Source organism: Lathyrus oleraceus, chromosome 5 (genome assembly GCF_024323335.1).
Source record: "Lathyrus oleraceus cultivar Zhongwan6 chromosome 5, CAAS_Psat_ZW6_1.0, whole genome shotgun sequence".
In the NCBI taxonomy this organism is placed as follows: Eukaryota; Viridiplantae; Streptophyta; class Magnoliopsida; order Fabales; family Fabaceae; genus Lathyrus; species Lathyrus oleraceus.
This window is the reverse complement of record NC_066583.1, coordinates 564,070,176-564,086,796: the sequence shown is the minus strand read 5'-3', so window position 1 is coordinate 564,086,796 and position 16,621 is coordinate 564,070,176. Positions and strand designations below refer to the sequence as shown.

The window sequence follows — 16,621 nt, the reverse complement described above, 5'->3', positions numbered from 1 at the left end:
AACAAGGAATTTTTCTTCCTTAATTTTATGTTGAACAGGCTGCATGGGCGGCTCCATTGTACTGTGTTCGGGGAACTTACTTGTTAGGTGATGTGCGCCTTAATATAGTAGTTTGACAAATAAGACACTACATAGTCCCTCAAGCACAAAGGTTTTATCCGTTAGAGGGTGAAGTATTTTGGAAGTAACCGTCTTCTTTAAGGCACATATAGTCCTGCTGGCAATTCTAAGAGCTGAGGTCGACGCCTTCTTCATCGAGAATCCCTCAACGTAGGGTGAGGGAAATAACGGGCGAGTCCCTCAGCTGAAAGTGTTTCGTTCTTTCCTATCCCTACCTGCCTCGGGCATTCAGAAGGTCCGAAAAAATGTGTCGACATTGATGGGACGTCAACCGAGTTATCCAGATTTAGTGTTAGATGGGGAAGAGTCATGGGTAGCATTAAATTTACATCATGATGGCTTTTCCTCGAGAAGACAAATCGACCCGCCATGTTTGGCTACTACACGTGGATATTTTCTCTCTTCTGGAGTCATCCTATTGTATGTTCATGTGAGTTTATTTATTTTGGATTTCCTATGTATTTTCAGAAGTAATGTTTCATAGTCTCATGCATCTGATTTTATTTTCATATACCACGGAAAGGAAAATTACTTTCATCCATGTGCGAGATATAGCCTCCTTGTATTCTACTATGGATATGATCAACAAATTCTACATGGTATTAGTTTCTCCAGTACAGGTCACGAGAGGGATATATTCATGGAGCACTATTCGTGTGGTTATCGAGCAAATATGGATATCTCTAAAGATCCCATCTCTCTTTACTTCTACTTGCACCTCCCTATTGTTTATGATTTGGGAGTTTTGGTTCCTTTCACTTCCTTTGAAACAAAGTTTGTAACTGTTGGGGAATATACTTAGGGATTTTTAGATAGTGTTATGTCACTTAGAAGTGTCCCCCCCCGGTCAGAGCGCTCTTGTATATCTTCTTGACAGAGCCCCTCCCCAGCAGCGGCTAGACGACTCTACAACCTTTTCCGGGGATGCGTTTGTTGAAGCCTTTTTCCAGTCCTTATGAGGATTGGAAAGAAAATCTTGCTCATATAAGGGGTTTAAATCACGCGCATCCTATCATGGTTGGAGCGAGAGGAGGGCCTTTGTTCTCGTTTTCTAAGACCTCCAAAGGCCAAAGCGAGGGTGAAATCACATGTCCTTCCTCCCTTGGATCCCGAGGTGATGGAGGCTCTAAAGTGCTTCATCCCTCTGGAGTGCAACATCTACAAAGCTCGGGACCGTGATGATGGTAATGGAGTAAAGGAGTACCTAGGTAAGAGAAAATATGTATATTTTTTTAGGCATAATATTTGTATGGGAGCGTTCTAATGATTTGTTATATGAAGGTGATAAGATGGTGGTACCCTTCGATGAAAAATGAGAGCGCATGGTAAAAGTTCAGATGAATGATCAGCTAGCGATTCGATCTTTTCCCACGACTCTTATGCTACTCCAAAAGAATTACGATGTGAAACCTCACGAGCAGCAGAGATTAGTCCCTTTAGTTCTTCCAGACGGAGAACGAATTCTCCTGCCTCGGGTGGGAGCCAAGGAATAGGGACAAAGAGTTTGGTAGACGTCAAACATCCTCCAAAGCTCTCATTATGGAATGAATCTACCTTTGAAGGTACAATGTTTACCAATAATTTCTTTTATGTTCCAGAAAATTCCCTCGAGATTATCAGATGCTTAATGCTCTATTTACTACCCAATTGTCAAATCTGTTCGAGGCCCAGTTGGTAAGTTTCTTTTTGGTGGACAAAGTGCTAAGGGAAAAGCACGCCAAAACCCTGGATATTATGCAATCTAGGGTGTCTAACTTGGGAAAGCGTACCCGTGAAGGAGGGGTGGCACTAAGGTAGATGAATTCAATAAGGGATCATTTAAAGGCTCTTGTCGAGGAAGAAACTGAAGAAAGGATGATCAAGCAAATAGAGGTGGAGGATTTAAAGAAATTTCTCGAGTATACTTAGGACGTCTTTATATGCATGGAGGAGCGTGTCATTCCACTCACAAGCAAAGTCGTGGTGGCCTCTATCAATCATTTTAAAGAGGCGAGGAGGCGGGTGGCTGTTCGTTACCCCTAGCTAGACTTGAGTCCTCTGGACCCTTTCAAAGTGGTTATGAATAGGGAGTTGGTGGATGAAGAATGATTTTTTCTATTTGGTTGTAAATTTGATTACCCCTTCATGGGGACTTCATAGTTATTTTAGGATAATGGCCTTCTCTTGTGGGTGCCTTTATATTAATTGATTTCCTTGTTCTTTTAGTTTTCCAGGATTATAAGTCGTTTTGATGTTATGGTTGCTCTTTTGTCAGCAAGGATCCATCCTTGGGGGATCCAACAAATATAATAGCCTCTATGGGCAAGGATCTTCCCTTGGGGGAGTCCATCAAATATAATTGCCTCTATGGGCGGGAAGATCCACCTTAGGGGGATCCAACGAATATAATTGCCTTTATGGGTGGAAAGGATCCACCCTTGGGGAATCCAGAGAATATAATTGTCTCTATGGGCGACAAGGATTTACCCTTGGGGGACCCATCGAATATAATTGCCTTTATGGGAGGCAAGGATCCCCCCTTGGGGAATCTAGCAAATGTAAAGGCATATATGGTTGGCAAGGATCCATCCTTGGGGGATCTAGGGAATATAATTGCCTCGGTGGGAAGCAAGTATCCACCCTTGGGGGATCCATCAAATATAATTGCCTCTATGGGCAACAAGGATCTATCCTTGAGGGATCAAAAAAATATAATTGTTTTTGTTCCTCATGGAACTGTATTTCCCGTGTAGGTAGGGCATAAATAAATAAGCATATATATAGATATAACCTCATTAAATACCCATGCCTCTAGGGAGGTGCAATGGAAAATGAGTACATCCTAATTAATAATGTGTTCTTACAACTGACATAACTTAAATACTCACCTATGAAAAAAATGCCAGTTTAAATGAAATAACAGAAGGTAAAGCAACTACATGAATAAAAATATAGAATGACGGCATAACAACTCCTGATGAGAAGGGATCACCTCTTGTTATTAGACTTTCTTGGATGGCGAGGATGGGTGGGAAGCTTTCTTGTCATTGTCAAAATCTTAGGGTGGAGTGATCCCAAAGTTGGCCTTTTTTCCCATTACGCTTGGGGAGGGGGGTGCTTTCCTTAATTTGAGGTTTTTTCCCTAGCATTTCCTAATCCCTTCGAATTAGTCCCACTCGCCCATTGGGGACCGAGAATTTCATGCATAAATCCATGGTAGTTAAAGCGGCTCTGAGTCAGTTAATGGATGGTCGTCTGATAATAATATTATATGAAGAGGGGGGGGGGGGGTTAATGACTAAGTACTTTACCTTTATTTCCTTGGTGTGGTCTTGCTCTCCGAATATGATCATCCGGGAGAGAAAACCTTTCTCCTACACCTGTTCTCTTGAGAATCCCACTGACGATCCCTTGGAGGGCTTCAGGTCTTTGGATTCAAGACACAATCGCTCAAAGGAGTCCCAATATAATATATCGTTGGAACTTCCCTAGTCAACCAAGACTCTTTTGATTTCCCATTCCTCACATTTGACGGTGATAACCATATGATCTTCGTTGTGAGGATGGATGCCGAGACCATATTTCTGAGAAGAAGATTGCAACTCCTTATGCCTTCTTGCTCGTAATTTTAAGGAGGTCCTATATGCTTAGGACTTGACAGGCATATCCTTTGCAGAAGGAGCTTCTCTCACCGCTCCTGACAAATCCTCTGACTTTGGTGTTGAGCGTGTAACATATAGTTTTTCTATCTTTGCCCAAATGCGTCTCTTTGGCTTTGTTGGGCTTGGGAGTCCCTACATCGTTTTTCCCAAGTAGGTTACCTTGTTCTTCCTAATGGGAAGAGTCACCCTTCACATACTTCTTGAGGTGGTCCTCCTGTATCAGTCTTTCTATCTCCTTCTTTAACTGGTAGCATTCAACTGTATGATATCCTTTTACCCAATGGAACTTACACCACCTTTCAGGTGGTGTCACGATATTATTTAGGTGTAACACCTCACGCCAAATTTTTTCTCGGTGGGTGTTCAATGGTGTGAAACTCTATATCACCTTTCCAGCCCTTTTGAACAAGGATTTTTCCTTCAAATGCGAGCTATAACTATTATTTTTAGAAGGATCGGAGCCTTTAGCGCCGGTAACATGCTCGTTAGCGCCAAGAGCCTTCTTTTCAGTGTTTATTTTCTCTCCTTTGATTCCACCATGGCGACTACTTTGGCCAGTGAGAGTGTAGGCTTTTGGGAGAGGGACTCATTAAAGTCTCCCACCTTAATTGTGTTCTATAATTCCCCCACGAACATCTCTTGGTTTAGAGGGATTACCTTGATTGTGTCTTCATTAAAGCAGACGAGATAATCCCTCAACGACTCCGAGAGTCCAGTTAAATGTTGAATAGGCTGGTGGTGCACATCTTCCTGAGGCGACTGACATGAATTGGTGTACCCAATTTCTAACCAATTCCTGGTAGCTATTAATAGAGGCCCGGATGAGGCCCATATAGCATCGAAGGGAGGTTTCCCTAAAGGTGCCTAATAACAACTTACACTTTATACACTCTAAGGCTCCTATGATGGCCATATGAGTTTTAATGGAGGCGACTTGCTCCTAGGTATTGATGCATCCATCAAACTTTGCCAAGGATGGATATTTGAATCCATCAGAGTCTGGGCCATTGTAACAACGTGTATAATATATATCTAGAATAATATCATACAAGTGTTATTAATTGGTACTGATGCAACATAAGTGCCTAATGGCATCATTATAAACATGTGTCCAACTAAAAACATCAATGGGACATGCTATACAATAATGCCTAAAAACAAAAATCTAAGAACTATGTACAATATCTTCATTGTACACAACTCCACAACGGAAGATCAGAATAATTGCATCCCTTGAAACATTAGTAAACAACTTCTCTTGAATTCAACCTGCAAGGAATACCTGGAAAATAACAACAATAATGGGATGAGAAAATAATCTCAGTGAGTTCATCTATCCTATGTGTCCACTCAGCTCTACAGGGTTCCTACTCGATTCTAACTCAAGTTTTTACCTTCCGTTCCTTGTGCATCATTTGCACATTGTAACTAAGACTTGAGTAACTAAGGGATAATCACAATGTATGGAAACATATCACCTGATTTCACATAAATCAATAAATCACTATTCGAATTCATGCGACATCAATCCCCAACCGGACCTACGTCTAAGCCAAGGCTTGGTTCATGCATGCACGTATGATTCGACTTTCACGGTGGATATCGGGTCCAATATGAGGCTTAATCCCTAGTTCAGGCGACCATCACCCGTATGGGACTCTAACCCACTTAGGGTATCTTTCACCATATGGGACTCTAACCCACTTAGGTGTTCACCTTTCCCCCATGTTCGCCATGGTTGGGGCTCAAACCCAATTGAGGCATGAATCATTGGTGCCACATGCCCACTTACCGCTTTACCTAAGCCCTTGAAGTGGTATGTGCATAATTACACTAGTTCCGAATACGTGATTAATTCTCAATAACCAATAGGACTTTCAGAGCAACGCTCTTCACCAAAATAGGACTTTTGGAACCAAAAGTTCCTCAGCAAAATATTAAACAAATCTCATGATATCATATCAATTCTCATGGCATCTTAACATGATCCCTTCTCATTACATAAAAATCACACGTGTTCCATACAAAGCATATTGATTCGTTTATCAGGTGAATACTTGTCCACAATACACACCTAGGTACCGTTACGCCCAAGCATCACCGTATACCCATTTCCATAACCTAGATTTTATTTCTAAGTTATTAATCAAGTTATTCTCCTAGGTTTCCTCACTCATCTTCACAAGGTTTTAAAATATGTTATTTTACAATCAAACATCCAACCAATTCATGGCATGCTCATTAGCATAGCAAATATCATACATGAAACATACATAGTGGCATAACATGTCACAATAAACCCTTGGCATATCCGACTCATGTCATACTTATAAGTATCTCAGGTTACTCAAGTCGTCATACACAAGCAAGTCAAACATAATCAAGCATACAATCATTACTATCCTCTAACAAGCATTATTGGTTAGTTCATGGTCTCTCATCACCATGCAACACCTCATTAGATTATCTTCCCAAAGCTTTAAGTCTCATATCAATCAGGTTCGCAGATATTGAGTTATGGTGGAAGCAATAACCACATATTTTAACCTAACTAATATTCTAGGTTAAACCCATTCAATCTCATGTAAATCGATCTATTAATGTTAAATTAATGCATACACATCATGGTACAAATCATGATACATCTAAGGTGGTTTAGAAACATGAAATAAGTGGTTTTTGGCAAAACAAGGCTGGACCAATCAATTGACTTGGGAGTCAATCGATTACATGAAGTTTCTGTAAAGTGTTTTTCACGAAATTTCTAGGGCCAACCGGTTGGTCTGTCATGTCAATCGATTGACATGAGTAAAAACTCTGTTTTTCTTCACAGAAACATGGAACAATCAATTGGTTAACAACTAGTTTCAGAACCAATCAATTGGTTCTTTAGTTTTCTTCACAAATTCATCTTCTAAACACTCCCTTTTCCAATTTCAACCACTCCAATCCATACCAAAACATATATCATTATGAATCCATGCTAAAACACATAACAATCACGCAATCAAAATAATATTTACACCAACTAACATAATATCAAGAACAAGATGAAGCAACATCCACATGTTATTATCAACAACCATAATATCATAATAACCTAGTTTTCCTTCATGAAATTCTTCCCCTCCCTAAGGCTAAATCTATCTAAGAACTCGCCTTGGTTTGATGATGAAGATGGTGAAATATATATGAAGTTGGTGATGATGATGATGAAGATGAGATGATGGTGGTGATGATGAATACCCATGGCTTCTTTCTTCTTCTCCAAGTCCCTCTTCATTTCTCTTATATTCTTCTCTTCTCTACTTTTCACATTTCTTTCTTCTTTTATTTTTCATTTCTGATATCTCTCTTTCTCTTCCTACCTACTCTTCCTTCTTATCCACTTCTTTCTTTCTTTTCAATCCCCACCATACAATATATATACATAATATATAATTATAACATATAATATCAAGTAGTAATCAAAATATCCTAATTGATATTTTCTATTCTAGTACCAATTGACCAATTATTAATATTACCAAAAATGTCCTCTCTTGTACTTATTATTATTGGTCTCTCTCTTTTATTAATAATTAATCTCTTCATAGTTCACTGGTTACTCTATTGGTCCCAATTAACAACATTTAGAGCACATAGGAGCTCCAATTGTTTCAAATGACAAAAGATAGAGTACATAGGAACTCAATTGGTCTTAACTGACAACTAATTAAGTATTTAAGGGAATATGGGATATTACAACCCCCATATTTCGTCTGAGAGATGAAGGGGGTCTAAACGTCCAGTCTCTTCTAGGGAATTCACCTCCTGTTGGCGTTGTCTAATATTTTAGACGTCAACCTCCAACGTTAAAGGTGTGATTCATCCATGGAGGCTCGCATCTTCGCCATGACCTCGGCATTGGCCGTACATGTGGTACCCTCAAGAATAGAGGATGGAGCTCTTCTATTCACCATGTTTTGTAATGGTCGGAAATGGGAGTTAAGGGTATTGTAGTGAAGATGATGATTTTTTATAGAGAGGTGTGACCCAGGTTAGTTTTACCGGGTTCCATAGTGGACACCATTGTAATGTGCAAAAAAGTATAGGGTGTGTGTGTGTTCCCCTTACAAGAGCATGTAGACTCAGAGGCTCTAATATGTATATTACATGAATGAGGCGAGGGGTAGCTCACGGTGGTGAGTAGCTTGTATGGTGATTTTTGAGGCTATTTAAAGGACCAACTCACACGAGCTAAGAGGCCATGTCGGTGGTTAGCACTACTGGGTTGCAGGCGGGAGGTTAAATTTTTAGTGTTAGGATTCCTAGGAGCGAAGTGCTCTCTGAGCAGTATTGAGGGGTATTGAGTGGACCCCTCTGGACGTGGTCTCATTTGTTTTCCCCTTTTTTTAGGGAGGTCATTGATCGAGTATATCTCCAGAGTCAACATGGACTTTCTCTTCCTTAACTTTACTGTTGGTTCTAAGTGTTGGCAGAAATTTTGGTAAAACAAAGAGTGTTCACAAGATGATATGTGTGATGTCTTAACATAAGATATCCTATGTACCTGCTGGAGCTTAAGAAACATAATCATGCAGGATTGTTTCAGAATGTCATATACAAGGTCATGGCATCTGATATGTGTGTACCTGCTGGAGTTTAAATGAAAGACATGATCATGCAGGATTGTTTTAGTATGTCATACAAAATGTCATGGCATCTGATATGGTTGTACCTGCTAGAAATTAATAATGGAATTATGCAGGATTTTTCTAGGATGTCAGACCCGATGTCATGACATCCTGTACACAGAACATTCGGTGTGAATGTCTGGTGTTTTGTGATTGCACAATTAATGGCAATCTATGTATGATTGAAGATCTGATTTGCAGGCGCATTCAATCATTAATTACAACCTGATTTACCTATTTTCCAAAGAGATCTAACCAGCTGTCATATGAAGATTTGATTGGAAAATAGATTTAGGGTTTTCAAGATGTCCAAGCCCAGCTGAAAGCTTCTATAAAAAGGGACTTAGAAAACCTGTTTTAATACACAACCAATACTGAGCGAAATATAGAGAGAGAGAGCTAGGGTTTGTGTCTGTTTAGTCGTGAGACTTGTAAGCCATTCAAGTCATCTTTTGATGATTGAATTGGACTAATTTGTGGTTGTAATTTGTCACTCTAAAGCTGTTAAGCAAGAGTGTGTGTCTACTTGATCAAAGCTGTGAAGCAAGATCAAGTGTGTGTTTTCTTGATCAAAGTTATTAAGCAAGATCAAGAGTGTGTCTACTTGGTTGAAACTATGAAGTAAAATCAAGTGTGTGTTATTGAAAAGTGTTTTCTTTTCTCAAGGGATTGTTGTTTAAGATCACAGGTGTGATTGTAGGGAAGTGAGTGGGTTCTCATATCTAAGAGTGCTTAGGTAGAAATTGTACGGGTAGAGATTAGGTGAGAAAGACTGTAACTTGTTGAAGTGTACGTAGAGTCTTTGAACTGATTCTATTTTAGTGAATTTTCTTCCAGGCTTGGTAGCCCCCAGATGTAGGTGAGTTGGACCGAACTGGGTTAACAATTGCTTGTGTATCTTGCATTACTATTCTCTATCTTTATTCTGTTTGCATTACTCAGATATTAGTGTCGTGACATTACCTTCGACATCTCATATCTGATATCAGAATTTCATTTACGTTGAACGGTCTATGTGGGAAAATCTAGTGTATTGTGTATGGGTGACTTACTTGTTAGGTGATGTGCACCCTGATCTAGGACTTTTCCAAATAGGACACTACAACACTCGCATATTTGAAATGGATAAGACCTCTAAATATTTCAAATATCAATAAAATGTACAATGTGAATTCTCAAATCAACAAGACACTAAGAGGACAATGATCTGAGATGAAACAAGTTGAAGATTTTTTAAGATGGTGACTATGTTTCTAGATACAGTGTTTGTGAGGATAAGTCATCGTTCGAGATATATTTTAAGTAGTCTCGATTCCATCATGTTGTTCAACACATTTTCCACCGCACTCATAATTGATTCAACATATAAATCAAACAAAAATAGATTTCCTCTCTTGGAATTTGTTGTTGTTACTTCTACGAAAATGACTTTTTTGTTGGATTGGCATATTTGGAATCCAAAAAAGAGGACAATGTTGCAGGGGTTTTGGAAATGTGCAACACTATGTTGAAGGGCCAAGAAAAAATGCCACTAATAACAATCATTGATCGTTAATGTTGAAGGTGATAAAAATTATGGTTTTCGAGCTATTTCAACTTTGCTTAATAAAGGAGAGGATGAATAACAATTTTTCCTCCAACATCTTATACAAGATATGACAACACATAGGAAATAATACACAAAGCTATATGGTAACCAAAACAATACGATGCAATTCTCAATGCTCTTGTTTCTTGTCTGAGTGGTCTAGCTCCATTTGACAAATGGATGCGCTTCCCAAAAATTTGAAATCTTATAGAAAGTGCTTATGATATGATGTGTATTGATTTAACACGATATGGATTCTCGGAAAAGTTCTTTCCGCTACGGAGTAAGCCACCTAAAAATCCATCCGAGCATATCATATGTATTGGTTAACTATCAAAAACAACATTTTATTCCGGTTTATTTGAAACTGAGATGTCATTTACCAAAGATATCAGCGGAGTGGACAACACATTTCGCACAAGATGTTGAAACTTGGTCGAATCACTTTCTGGAAAGGATGGAAGAGGTCACCAAGTTGAGCAACATTTAAAGAGAAACAAATAAGGAAAGGTCAAAGAAGGAACCTCCGATATATTTATGTAATATTGTTCGTACTGTTATAAAATTGGGTTGCATTTTTTGGAAAATCTTAGTGTTTTAAATTCTACATTGTATAATACACTAGTTATGTATGAAGAGGGGTTTTGGGTGGGTCTGGAGATTCATCTATTGAGACACCTTTTAATTATTAAAAAAACTAAATAGAGGACTATACGGATGTGCATCTCCGTAAAGACTCTTATTTTTGAAAAAAGTAGGGACTGTCCAGATATGCATCTCCGAAATAAGTCCTGGTGATATGATAGAGTTTGAAATGTCTTAATTGATCTACAACTTCTATAAATAGAGTCTCATTCTATTTTCCTTAAAAAAATAAGAATGAATACATATCCATATTTTGCATTTTTGTATTTCAATTGCACAAATCCCCGACTTCAATTTAGGGTCTCGGAGGACATACTTCTCGTCGATATGAAATCCAAACCGAATACCCTCCTGCAACATCTAGCGAGACTGAGAGTTTTCAAGCTCAAGTACCATTCATCCTTGATTGATAATGAAGGGAAGATACAACTCACCATGCTTGCATTAAATAAAAATTTAAGTTAAAGGTTACGTGGAGTACCTTTTACTATTACTCAACACTACGCCAAACAAGACCTTAGACAGCGCTTTTTTTAGTCTTAGACAGCGCTTTAAAGCGCTGTCTAAACCTCCGCTGCTAAAGGTTTAGACAGCGCTTTTTTAAATCTTAAAAGCGCTGTCTAAGCCCCCCCCCCCTTAGACAGCGCTTTGGCCAAAAGCGCTTTCTAAGACCCTCCTATTTTAGTTTTTTTAGGTATACCTTAGACAGCGCTTTTGGCAAAAGCGCTGTCTAAGGGGGGGGGGGGCTTAGACAGCGCTTTTCAGAAAGCGCTGTCTAAGCCCCCCCTATTTTAATTTTTTAGGTATACCTTAGACAGCGCTTTAGGCAAAAGCGCTGTCTAAGGGGGGGGCTTAGACAGCGCTTTTCATAAAGCGCTGTCTAAGCCCCCCCCCCCCCTTAGACAGCGCTTTTGCCTAAAGCGCTTTCTAATCCCCCCCTTAGACAGCGCTTTTTACAAAAGCGCTGTCTAATGTATACGAAAATTTTTGAAGCTTTTGTTTTAAACCACATTTTTTCCAGGTTTATAAACCAGAATTTCTACCTGTTTTCAACCAGATTTTGACAGACAGTTATCACATTTTATACATGCCATTTTGGCCTTTTTTCTACCAATTTTTGGCTAACAAATATATATATATATATATACCAATTCAAACCAATTTTGCCTTGAATGTATCAAAATATATACAAATTTATGTACACATTTACAAGTCATTACATATACTACAAATGTACCCATTAATTACACAAATTTATGAACAAACATTGAGCTCTATCATAGAAGATGTTTGTTCATAAGAGTTGAAGATTGAACAATGCTACAACATTAACTACTACAGATAGCTACAACATTATGCTTCTTACTTGCCTCTCCCAACACTAAAATAAACATAGATCAGTGCAACAACCATTGCGAATGTTTTACTCATCTACTCGTTTATAGCAGCTCCAACTGGGACTATACATCATGAAAGAGTCTCCTTATCTGGTCAACTGTTGCAGGCATCATCGTTGCTGGACAACGCTTATACTGTCATGAGCAAAAATACACAGTAAACCAAATGATATTCAAGTTATTTAATTCCTTTCCAAGTCACAGTTAAGGTGTCTAGAGCTCTCACCTGAGTAACAAACTTGAATACACAGGCATAGCAGAAGACGAAACCTGAAACCGTAATTACAGATGGATTTACGCGCTTCTGCAAGCACAGGGGGCAAACTGTTCTGTCTGGCGGTAACTGTACCCCTTCTTTGGCTACCTGTTCATATTATATATAGAGATCCATATACAGATCCTTTAGGCACTGAACCGGTACAACGTTTTGAATAAGTTCTAATTACTTAATTCACTAGAGATCATAGAGCGGATGCAAGTCTAGCGATGTATACGGTGAAGTGAAAAGTAAGCTTTTCTAATGAATATTGAAATTCTTAATTCTTAATTCTTAATTCTTAATTCTTTTTATGTTATTTGACGATAAATAAAAACTAAAATATAAAGTAAAATGTTTTTTAGAATAAACAACAACATTACATTGAAAACAAGATACTGCTTCACATATTACATATTATTGTCTCGGTACATGAATGTCCACACAATATAAATACAATTTTACTTATATAGTCTTAAACATTTCATCTAGCATGTACAATACTTGATTTCTTCGTAAAGTTCAACCAACCACCACCACCACCACATGATTAATTATCAACTAAGTAAATAACTTAAACATTTTTCTAGCATAATAACTAACTAATTATCTAGTTAACTGTTCTTACTGAAAATATGTTTACCAAGACAACTAGTACATTTTTCTTAAGTTTACTACAAGCTAAACGTATATATATATATATATATATATACTACTATATTTACACCTCAGAGTTGTGAAAGAATTAGTAAGATTCCACAGAAGCTCTACTGGTAAGGGAAGGTCTCATTATGACAATACTAACTTGATACCAAAGACTAAAAATCAATCCATGTTTATAGGGATACATAGACTCAATCCTAAATCAAGAACAAATTATAATAGTCATAAGCAAATATAAAGTCTAATTGAGCCAACGATATCAAGCAAACTACAATAAGCTAGGGTTTCATAAATTTTTTGTATCATTTTGGGCATATAATTTATGAGTATTCAATGAGGGAAGGAAAAATATTAAAAGGGATAGCCATCTTACTTTAAAGAAGAAAACTGCTGCAATCAAACCGGTTTGGGCATAGTCAAGTACAGTGTATGTACAGCTGAGCAATGCTCCCTGTAATGTCTGCATTATGAAAAACATTTATAATAATCACAAGGGATTCATGGGGATAAAGTGAAGCATAAACAAGCATTGATTCATACAGTTCGCATTGCCATGCATGATAACATATTGCGAATGCTATATATACAAAAAGAAAGTTTCGACATTTTAACCTATATAGCCTGACAAAAAAAAGGTTTGAATCACACGGAAGATATGTTCTAACAATGCAGGTGCAATGGTTTATAATTTGAACCATGTTGATGTAAGCCTCTCCCTCCCTCAAATGACAGAAAAAATGGAAAACATTAACATCAATAGAATGTGAAACTAGTTTCTTCAGTTTCTTCTTAATTCAGGGAAAGTAAAGGAAAGATAAATTGTCATGGTGATAAGAGAAGTACAAACCTTTATCCATTGAGGACCACGGAGTCTCTCACGTTCACGTTGATAAGATAAGACAAATACATCAATAAACTGACAAATACCTCAACACAACAGATTCACTCACATTGACCAATAACACAAACAGCACTCAACAACCAATTAAGAGCATTTTTTTAAATGATAACTATGCACATTTCATAAGTTATTTAACTACGCTTGGACTCGAAGTCTAAAGGTTGACAGGACACCAATACATCCCATCTTGGGACTTATGATAGTTTTGGTGTCAAAGGATGAAAGTTAGAAAGGCAAAACATAGTAAAACAAAAGCTATACTTGTCATAGCTTCGGCTATAATTTTTGTAAATGGTATGCAAAATAATGAAGACTTCTCCAAATTCCATACACTAAATGTTTACCAGCTCTTGTCCACTGGCTCGGCACACGTGAATCCCAAGTGCGTGTAGCGCTAGTGAGTAGTAACCAGTAGCATCCAATAGGTATAACATTTGGTATGCGAACTGGAAGCCTGCATGTAAATATAGACAGTCGGATATATTCAGACATCGGAGTATTAATTGAGACAGTATCAGATAAGCCGAACAAACATGAACAAAACAATGAGCTCTTAAAAATTAAGTGGATTTGCATTTATCTGAAAAATAGCTTGCAATCGAAATAAAGATAAATGTAAGAAAAACAGGATACAAATAATCCGAAGTCTCAGAAACCTGTATTGCACACACATACCCTCGGTACCAGCATGTAACGAGGTCTCTTCTGGTGTTCTGCAACTGCTGATCCAAAAAATATATAATGAAAGTGTTAGTAGCAAAACGTGGTATACTACAGATCACAAAAAAATTATACCATTATATTATTGTTTCAACTTTCAAGCAACTTCCTTCAATAACAAATGGTGTAAAAAAACTGCAGCATTCAGTAACACAATCAGTGAAGATAAGAGGCATAGTCATTTATACCTATAGGCGCCCCAAATGCATCTGGTGGCACCAAAAGAGAGCCAATACCCAAATTCAAATTTCACATGATATGACCCTAAGTTTTAATACGACATCCATTACCCCACATCATTTTAATAAAAATTCCACACTTCACATCTTCTACGGGTTTAAAGACTAAAATTAAATTAAAACCCCCCACTAATACCACAAGTTCAAACATAACTCAAAAAGCTTTAAACAAAAACCTTCATATTTTCTCTCTAAAATAATAAGTAAAATCAACCTACATAAACTTAGAGCATAGAGAGTAAGCACCTTGGGTCATCTTCTTTGACTCGGGAAAATTCTGAAACTGAGACAACTCTAACAAAGCTCCACCCCATCTTGTCAAATTCTGCAGATTCGAAAGGCATCCATAGAGACCAACTGCAAAAATCAATAGCTAACTCATTCAATTCCCTAACACTAACTGTGAACACTTCAAGTTCACCTTAACTACAAGTTTTCACATCATTACTAATATCATCATTCAAACTTTCCAAGCTAATAATACTAACAGTCTGCATCATGTTCAAACTGCACAAACACATACAAAGGTGGAAAAGGGGCTAGGTGTCGTGTTGGTAACCGGTTAACCAAAGGGGCTAACCGGTTATGTAGGTGCTCTGCTGCTATGATTCAAGCAATCTAGTTTGCATTGCAACTCCATAACATTCAACTCAAAAGGCATATAACCTGCAATTTACATTTCCATTCACCAAATCAACACATCCTAACTTTCTTCTAACCATTCAATCTATCAAACTAACCTTCCAACAATCTAATTACCCTACTGACAGTGCTAGCGCCTAAGTAACCCACTCACACCAACATATCATAAATTTTTTCTAACATCTCAAACACTAACTCCTAACAGACCTTTTTCATCCATTGAGTTCTACTTCACCAACTAACTACACCAACTGAACTCACTCCAATTTAAGCTCCAACTAATTGTAGCAGAACCCTAATATAGAGTTAACATATTTAATAGTCCTAACAACTTCATTCATGTGAACCATTAACATAAACGATGCCCAAACCTTCAACTACCATTTCCGAATTCTGCCCGAATAAGTTAGGGATTATCCTGTATATATATTCCCAATTCACTCTTCAATTGAAAAAAATGATTCCTTTCACAAAAAATCACTGAAAATCATTCTCTCTGAATTCTCAATTCTCTATGAGTTCTCTCTCCTCTTTAACATATCCACACTCACTCTTACGTGTTCAGAACAACAAGGACAACACAAAGCATTTGCAAAAGCTCCTACAGACTAAGGGTAGAAGAAGAGAAAGAAGAAATCAGAAACCTAAAAGAACTTGAGAGTCGAAGTGGTTACTGGATTGAAGATCTTCTATATTTTCTTGAATCATTTGCGTCACCTTCGCTTGCAACATCACCAAGTCACTCATGTAGGTTAATTAATCCTTTGCAATTTATTTTCTTTCTTAAACTCGTTGCTTCCATGTAGCCTCTTCATAAGGGAGTCAAACCCCTAGGGTTGAGCTCCGTTCAACTCCTCAGCATCATTAATTTTGGATTTTGTCTCTTAGGGTTTATAGATTTGTTGGCTCGATTCAGAACCTTGTGTAGGAATTAGAGGAAATCGTTGTTAGATTGTGAGAGAGGGTGTCAAGATAAACAAATTGATATATGTATGGAGGCATTTGGACCTCCGCCACCACCATAGGCAATTTCCGGCACAGTGAGGTATTGGTCTCAGGTGAGGACTATATAATAGACATGTGACCATGAAATGTATAATGAAGTATGAAATGAGCTTTATGATTTCTCCCCT

At 37.8% G+C, this 16,621-nt stretch overlaps 1 protein-coding gene across 10 annotated transcripts; it reads right to left on the bottom strand.

Annotated features, from left to right (window-relative positions):
• Window positions 1-11,813: 11,813 nt before the first annotated feature.
• On the bottom strand, window positions 11,814-16,314 carry LOC127086466 (peroxisome biogenesis protein 12). Of its 10 annotated transcripts, XR_007789487.1 has the most exons (6): window positions 16,133-16,314; window positions 15,093-15,203; window positions 14,544-14,609; window positions 13,360-13,446; window positions 12,294-12,431; window positions 11,814-12,202 (listed from the first exon to the last, which is right to left on the bottom strand). XR_007789487.1 is itself a non-coding variant. In XM_051027229.1 (4 exons), the coding sequence occupies exons 1-4, from the start codon at window positions 16,233-16,235 to the stop codon at window positions 14,220-14,222; spliced, it is 402 nt and encodes a 133-aa protein (XP_050883186.1). In that variant the 5' UTR covers window positions 16,236-16,314; the 3' UTR covers window positions 13,891-14,219. The 10 variants fall into 10 exon arrangements, 8 of the variants coding, with proteins under 8 accessions (XP_050883192.1, XP_050883186.1, XP_050883190.1 ...); XR_007789488.1 differs by lacking the exons at window positions 14,544-14,609; window positions 15,093-15,203; window positions 16,133-16,314 and adding an exon at window positions 13,834-13,872; XM_051027229.1 differs by lacking the exons at window positions 11,814-12,202; window positions 12,294-12,431; window positions 13,360-13,446 and adding an exon at window positions 13,891-14,341.
• Between the last annotated feature and the right edge of the window lie 307 nt (window positions 16,315-16,621).

Coding starts and splice junctions, on each gene's coding strand:
- LOC127086466 (XM_051027229.1), bottom strand. CDS start 16,235: ATGAGTGACTTGGTGATGTTGCAAGCGAAGGTGACGCAAATGATTCAA. Junction 15,204..16,132: donor CGACTCTCAAGTTCTTTTAG/GTTTCTGATTTC, acceptor TGATTTTTGCAG/TTGGTCTCTATGGATGCCTT. Junction 14,342..14,543: donor GGTATGTGTGTGCAATACAG/GTTTCTGAGACT, acceptor ATTTACATGCAG/GCTTCCAGTTCGCATACCAA.